This window comes from Oncorhynchus gorbuscha, unplaced genomic scaffold (genome assembly GCF_021184085.1).
Source record: "Oncorhynchus gorbuscha isolate QuinsamMale2020 ecotype Even-year unplaced genomic scaffold, OgorEven_v1.0 Un_scaffold_12168, whole genome shotgun sequence".
Lineage (NCBI taxonomy): Eukaryota > Metazoa > Chordata > Actinopteri > Salmoniformes > Salmonidae > Oncorhynchus > Oncorhynchus gorbuscha.
This window is the reverse complement of record NW_025754576.1, coordinates 1-8,934: the sequence shown is the minus strand read 5'-3', so window position 1 is coordinate 8,934 and position 8,934 is coordinate 1. Positions and strand designations below refer to the sequence as shown.

The 8,934-nt window shown below is 35.2% G+C and overlaps 1 protein-coding gene across 1 annotated transcript; it reads left to right on the top strand.

Moving 5' to 3' along the window:
* Positions 1-8,306: 8,306 nt before the first annotated feature.
* On the top strand, positions 8,307-8,921 carry LOC124030495 (extensin-like; the record flags this gene model as incomplete). Its single annotated transcript, XM_046341823.1, has 1 exon — positions 8,307-8,921. A coding segment is annotated over exon 1 (615 nt), but the record flags the coding sequence as incomplete, so codon positions are not given.
* Between the last annotated feature and the right edge of the window lie 13 nt (positions 8,922-8,934).

Here is an 8,934-nt window from a genome sequence, read left to right as displayed (position 1 = left end):
AGACAGACAGACAGACAGGACAGACAGACAGACAGACAGACAGACAGACAGACAGACAGACAGACAGACAGACAGACAGACAGCAGAAGATGACAGACAGACACACACAGACAGACAGACACAGAGACAGCAGAAGATGACAGACCCCCCGTGGAGTAGAGGACAGATGGAGGGAAGCCAACACATCAGGCCCAATGACAGATGTGTGTGTGTGTGTGTGTGTGTGTGTGTGTGTGTGTGTGTGTGTGTGTGTGTGTGTGTGTGTGTGTGTGTGTGTGTGTGTGTGTGTGTGTGTGTGTGTGTGTGTGTGTGTGTGTGTGTGTGTGTCTGTGTGTCTGTGTGTGTGTGTGTGTGTGTGTGTGTGTGTGTGTGTGTGTGTTGAGCACAAGGGAGCTTTGAAACCCACAACTGGCAAGTCCAAAGTAAATATCTTTATTGAGACCTGTTTAGTCTGTGTTACTGTACAGGTATGTGTGTGTGTATGTGTGTGTCTGTGTGTCTCTGTGTGCTCTGTGTGTGTCTCTGTGTGTGTCTCTGTGTGTGTCTCTGTGTGTGTCTCTGTGTGTGTGTGTGTGTCTCTGTGTGTGTCTCTGTGTGTGTCTCTGTGTGTGTGTGTGTCTCTGTGTGTGTCTGTGTGTGTGTGTGTGTCTCTGTGTGTGTCTCTGTGTGTGTGTGTGTGTCTCTGTGTTTGTCTCTGTGTGTGTGTGTGTGTGTGTGTGTGTGTGTGTGTGTGTGTGTGTGTGTGTGTGTGTGTGTGTGTGTGTGTGTGTGTGTGTGTGTGTGTGTGTGTGTGTGAGGCCCAGCAGTGTTCCGTCACCCCCCCTTGTTGTGACATCTGGTCCTGTCTCATTTACTGCAGGGTACTGTCTGATGACTTTTTAATGCACACACACACACACACACACACACACACACACACACACACACACACACACACACACACACACACACACACACACACACACACACACACACACACACACACACACACAGACAGAGAGACACACACACACACACAGACAGAGAGACACACACACACCTGTACACCCTGGTTTATAATAACACACACACACACACACCCACGCGCTCCCATGTCTCCTAAACATTCCAGAGAATTCCGCTGACCCCCTAGAGTGTCCTGAACGTTTCCGATACGCTCTGATACACGCCTCCCGTCAAAACAGCAGGAACCCTCCACAGTGAGGAGGACCACACGGACGGGTTTGAATCAGTCGACAGAGAGAGGGGGCTTTACCAGCTCTTGTTTGGGATTATATTATAGTACACTATATTATATTATACTATATTATATTATATTATATTATATTACATTATATTATATTATATTACACTATATTATACTATATTATATTATACTATATTATATTATATTATATCATATTATACTATATTATATTACACTATATTATATTATACTATATTATACTATATTATATTATACTATATTATATTATACTATATTATATTATACTATATTATATTATACTATATTATATTATATTACATTATATTATATTATATTACACTATATTATACTATATTATATTATACTATATTATATTATATCATATTATACTATATTATATTACATATATTATATCATATTATATTATATTACACTATATTATATTATACTATATTATATCATATTATATTATATTACACTATATTATATTATATTATATTACACTATATTATATTATACTATATTATATTATACTATATTATATTATACTATATTATATCATATTACATTACACTATATTATATCATATTATATTATATTACACTATATTATATTACACTATATTATATTATATTATATTACACTATATTATATTACACTATATTATATTATATTATATTACACTATATTATATTATATATTATATTATATTATATTACACTATATTATATCATATTATATTATACTATATTATATTATATCATATTATACTATATTATATTACTATATTTATACTATATTATACCTATATTATATTATACTATATTATATTATACTATACTATATTATATTATACTATATTATATTATACTATATTATATTATATTATATTACATTATATTATATTATATTACACTATATTATACTATATTATATTATACTATATTATATTATATCATATTATACTATATTATATTACACTATATTATATCATATTATATTATATTACACTATATTATATTATACTATATTATATCATATTATATTATATTACACTATATTATATTATATTATATTACATATATTATATCATATTACATTACACTATATTATATTATACTATATTATATTATACTATATTATTATTATATTATATTACATTATATTATATTATATTACACTATATTATACTATATTACATTATATTATATCATATTATATTATATTACACTATATTATATACACTATATTATATTATATTATATTACACTATATTATATTACACTATATTATATTACACTATATTATATTACATTATATTATATCATATTATATTATATTACACTATATTATATTACACTATATTATATCATATTATATTATATTACACTATATTATATTATATTATATTACACTATATTATGTCATTACATTACACTATATTATATTACACTATATTATATTACATTATATTATATCATATTATATTATATTACACTATATTATATTACACTATATTATTATAGTATATTATATTATATTACACTATATTATATTACACTATATTATATTACACTATATTATATTACATTTATATTATATCATGTTATGTTATATTACCATTCTATATTATATTATATGTCCATTCTATATTATATTATATTCCGTTGTACTATAGTTATATTTTCTATTCATATATTATATTATATTATATTACACTATATTATATTACATTATATTATATCATATTATATTATATTACTATATTATATTACACTATATTATATCATATTATATTATGTTACACTATATTATATTTCTATTATTATATTATGTTATATTACACTATAGTTATGTTACATTTATATTATATCATGTCCATTATTTTATATTACTATTCATTATATTATACTATATTATATTATACTATATTATATTATACTATATTATATCACCATTCTATATTATAGTTATATTACACTATATTATATTATATTACACTATATTATATTATATTATTCATTACACTATATTATATTATATTATATTACCATTCTATATTATATTATATGTTATATCATTATAGTCTATGTCCATTCTATTCATTATAGTTCTATGTCCATTCTAGTCATTATAGTTCTATGTCCGTTGTACTCATCATAGTCTATGTCCACTCTATTCATTATAGTTCTATGTCCGTTGTACTCGTTATAGTCTATGTCCTTTCTATTCATTATAGTTCTATGTCCGTTGTACTCGTTTATAGTCTATGTCCATTCTACTCATTATATTTCTATGTCCATTGTACTCATTATAGTCTATGTCCACTCTATTCATTATAGTTCTATGTCCGTTGTACTCGTTATAGTCTATGTCCATTCTATTCATTATAGATCTATGTCCATTCTAGTCATTATAGTTCTATGTCCGTTGTACTCATCATAGTCTATGTCCACTCTATTCATTATAGTTCTATGTCCGTTGTACTCGTTTATAGTCTATGTCCATTCTATTCATATGTTCATTCTTGTATTCATCATCTAGTTCTATGTCCGTTGTACTCATTATAGTCTATGTCCATTCTATTCATATGTTCATTCTAGTCATTATATTTCTATGTCCATTGTACTCATTATAGTCTATGTCCACTCTATTCATCATAGTTCTATGTCCGTTGTACTCGTTATAGTCTATGTCCATTATATTCATTATAGTTCTATGTCCATTCTATTCATTATAGTTCTATGTCCATTCTACTCATTATATTTCTATGTCCATTGTACTCATTATAGTCTATGTCCACTCTATTCATTATAGTTCTATGTCCGTTGTACTCGTTATAGTCTATGTCCATTCTATTCATTATAGTTCTATGTCCATTCTAGTCATTATAGTTCTATGTCCGTTGTACTCATCATAGTCTATGTCCACTCTATTCATTATAGTTCTATGTCCGTTGTACTCGTTATAGTCTATGTCCATTCTATTCATATGTTCATTCTATTCATCATAGTTCTATGTCCGTTGTACTCGTTATAGTCTATGTCCATTCTATTCATTATAGTTCTATGTCCATTCTATTCATTATAGTTCTATGTCCATTCTATTCATTATAGTTCTATGTCCGTTGTACTCGTTATAGTCTATGTCCATTCTAGTCATTATATTTCTATGTCCATTGTACTCATTATAGTCTATGTCCACTCTATTCATTATAGTTCTATGTCCGTTGTACTCGTTATAGTCTATGTCCATTCTATTCATTATAGTTCTATGTCCATTCTAGTCATTATAGTTCTATGTCCGTTGTACTCATCATAGTCTATGTCCACTCTATTCATTATAGTTCTATGTCCGTTGTACTCGTTATAGTCTATGTCCATTCTATTCATATGTTCATTCTATTCATCATAGTTCTATGTCCGTTGTACTCGTTATAGTCTATGTCCATTCTATTCATTATAGTTATATGTCCATTCTATTCATTATAGTTCTATGTCCATTCTATTCATTATAGTTCTATGTCCGTTGTACTCGTTATAGTCTATGTCCATTCTAGTCATTATATTTCTATGTCCATTCTAGTCATTATAGTCTATGTCCACTCTATTCATTATAGTTCTATGTCCGTTGTACTCGTTATAGTCTATGTCCATTCTACTCATTATAGTTCTATGTCCATTCTAGTCATTATAGTTCTGTGTCCATTCTAGTCATTATAGTCTATGTCCACTCTATTCATTATAGTTCTATGTCCGTTGTACTCGTTATAGTCTATGTCCATTCTACTCATTATAGTTCTATGTCCATTCTAGTCATTATAGTTCTATGTCCGTTGTACTCATTATAGTCTATGTCCACTCTATTCATTATAGTTCTATGTCCGTTGTACTCGTTATAGTCTATGTCCATTCTACTCATTATAGTTATATGTCCATTCTAGTCATTATAGTTCTATGTCCGTTGTACTCGTTATAGTCTATGTCCTTTCTATTCATTATAGTTCTATGTCCGTTGTACTCGTTATAGTCTATGTCCATTCTACTCATTATAGTTCTATGTCCGTTGTACTCATTATAGTCTATGTCCACTCTATTCATTATAGTTCTATGTCCGTTGTACTCGTTATAGTCTATGTCCATTCTACTCATTATAGTTATATGTCCATTCTAGTCATTATAGTTCTATGTCCGTTGTACTCGTTATAGTCTATGTCCTTTCTATTCATTATAGTTCTATGTCCGTTGTACTCGTTATAGTCTATGTCCATTCTACTCATTATATTTCTATGTCCATTGTACTCATTATAGTCTATCTCCACTCTATTCATTATAGTTCTATGTCCGTTGTACTCGTTATAGTCTATGTCCATTCTATTCATTATAGTTCTATGTCCGTTCTAGTCATTATAGTTCTATGTCCGTTGTACTCATTATAGTCTATGTCCACTCTATTCATTATAGTTCTATGTCCGTTGTACTCGTTATAGTCTATGTCCATTCTACTCATTATAGTTCTATGTCCATTCTAGTCATTATAGTTCTATGTCCGTTGTACTCATCATAGTCTATGTCCACTCTATTCATTATAGTTCTATGTCCGTTGTACTCGAAATATAGTCTATGTCCATTCTATTCATTATAGTTCTATGTCCATTCTAGTCATTATAGTTCTATGTCCGTTGTACTCATCATAGTCTATGTCCACTTCTATTCATTATAGTTCTATGTCCGTTGTACTTTCGTTATAGTCTATGTCCATTCTATTCATTATAGATTATATTTTAAATATTATAGTTCTATGTCCATTGTACTCATTATAGTCTATGTCCACTCTATTCATTATAGTTCTATGTCCATTGTACTCATTATAGTCTATGTCCATTCTCTATTCATTATAGTTCTATGTCCATTCTAGTCCATTATAGTTCTATGTCCATTCTATTCATTATAGTTCTATGTCCACATCTGTCATTATAGTTCTATGTCCGTTGTACTCATCATAGTCTATGTCCATTCTACTCATTATAGTTCTATGTCCATTCTATTCATTATAGTTCTATGTCCATTCTATTCATTATAGTTCTATGTCCATTCTAGTCATTATAGTTCTATGTCTGTTGTACTCATTTATAGTCTATGTCCATTCTAGTCATTCTGGTTCTATGTCTATTCTATTCATTATGTTTCTATGACAGCGTCTCAGCGGTCTGTTCATTCTCTCATTAACAGCTCTGCTAATCACAGCGACAATTAGCCTAGCCCCCACTGTGGCCTCACACACACACACACACACACACACACACACACACACACACACACACACACCACACACACACACACACACACACACACACACACACACACACACACACCTGCCTAATAGCCTCAGACACACAGCAAAACACGACAGGAGAAACATCATGCCAAAAGACAACATGATCTCACAGCTAATTTGACTTCACATTCTGACGTTTCTCCAGACGTAAAATATGTTTAAAAAAATTAAAAGTTAGACACCTCACAGCTGGTTAAATTTAGGCAATCATTCTGATTGGTTAAGGTAAGGATTAAGGTTTGGGATAGGGTTATGATTGGTTAAGGTAAGGATTAAGGTTTGGGATAGGGTTATGAATGGTTAAGGTCTGGGATAGGGTTATGAATGGTTAAGGTCTGGGATAGGGTTATGATTGGTTAAGGTCTGGGATAGGGTTATGATTGGTTAAGGTCTGGGATAGGGTTATGATTGGTTAAGGTCTGGGATAGGGTTATGATTGGTTAAGGTAAGGGTTAAGGTCTGGGATAGGGTTATGATTGGTTAAGGTCTGGGATATGATTGGTTAAGGTAAGGGTTAAGGTCTGGGATAGGGTTATGATTGGTTAAGGTCTGGGATATGATTGGTTAAGGTAAGGGTTAAGGTCTGGGATAGGGTTATGATTGGTTAAGGTAAGGGTTAAGGTCTGGGATAGGGTTATGAATGGTTAAGGTAAGGGTTAAGGTCTGGGATAGGGTTATGAATGGTTAAAGGTCTGGGATAGGGTTATGAATGGTTAAGGTAAGGGTTAAGGTCTGGGATAGGGTTATGAATGGTTAAAGGTCTGGGATAGGGTTATGATTGGTTAAGGTCTGGGATAGGGTTATGAATGGTTAAGGTCTGGGATAGGGTTATGATTGGTTAAGGTAATGGTTAAGGTCTGGGATAGGGTTATGAATGGTTAAGGTCTGGGATAAGGTTATGAATGGTTAAGGTCTGGGATAGGGTTATGAATGGTTAAGGTCTGGGATAGGGTTATGATTGGTTAAGGTCTGGGATAGGGTTATGATTGGTTAAGGTCTGGGATAGGGTTATGAATGGTTAAGGTCTGGGATAGGGTTATGAATGGTTAAGGTCTGGGATAGGGTTATGAATGGTTAAGGTCTGGGATAAGGTTATGAATGGTTAAGGTCTGGGATAGGGTTATGAATGGTTAAGGTCTGGGATAGGGTTATGAATGGTTAAGGTCTGGGATAGGGTTATGAATGGTTAAGGTCTGGGATAGGGTTATGATTGGTTAAGGTCTGGGACAGGGTTATGAATGGTTAAGGTCTGGGATAGGGTTATGAATGGTTAAGGTCTGGGATAGGGTTATGATTGGTTAAGGTCCGGGATAGGGTTATGAATGGTTAAGGTCTGGGATAGGGTTATGAATGGTTAAGGTCTGGGATAGGGTTATGAATGGTTAAGGTCTGGGATAGGGTTATGAATGGTTAAGGTCTGGGATAGGGTTATGAATGGTTAAGGTCTGGGATAGGGTTATGAATGGTTAAGGTCTGGGATAGGGTTATGAATGGTTAAGGTCTGGGACAGGGTTATGAATGGTTAAGGTCTGGGATAGGGTTATGATTGGTTAAGGTCTGGGACAGGGTTATGAATGGTTAAGGTAAGGGTTAAGGTCTGGGATAGGGTTATGAATGGTTAAGGTCTGGGATAGGGTTATGATTGGTTAAGGTAAGGGTTAAGGTCTGGGATAGGGTTATGAATGGTTAAGGTCTGGGATAGGGTTATGAATGGTTAAGGTCTGGGATAGGGTTATGAATGGTTAAGGTCTGGGATAGGGTTATGGTCTGGGATAGGGTTACCTCGACCCCCCCGCACCTCGACCCCCTGCACCTCGACCCCCGCACCTCGACCCCCGCACCTCGACCCCCTCGACCCCCTGCACCTCGACCCCCGCACCTCGACCCCCCCCCGACCCCCCGCACCTCGACCCGCCCGCACCTCGGCACCCCCGCACCTCGACCCCCCCGCACCTCGACCCCCCGCACCTCGGCCCTCGACCCCCCTCGACCCCCCCGCACCTCGACCCCCGCACCTCGACCCCCGCACCTCGACCCCCCGCACCTCGACCCCCCTCGACCCCCGCACCTCGACCCCCGCACCTCGACTCCCCCGCACCTCGACCCCCGCACCTCGACCCCCGCACCTCGACCCCCGCACCTCGACCCCCCGCACCTCGACCCCCCGCACCTCGACCCCCCGCACCTCGACCCCTCGCACCTCGACCCCGCACCTCGACCCCCGCACCTCGACCCCCGCACCTCGACCCCGCACCTCGACCCCCGCACCTCGACCCCCGCACCTCGACCCCCGCACCTCGACCCCCCGCACCTCGACCCCCGCACCTCGACCCCCGCACCTCGACCCCCGCACCTCGACCCCCGCACCTCGACCCCCGCACCTCGACCCC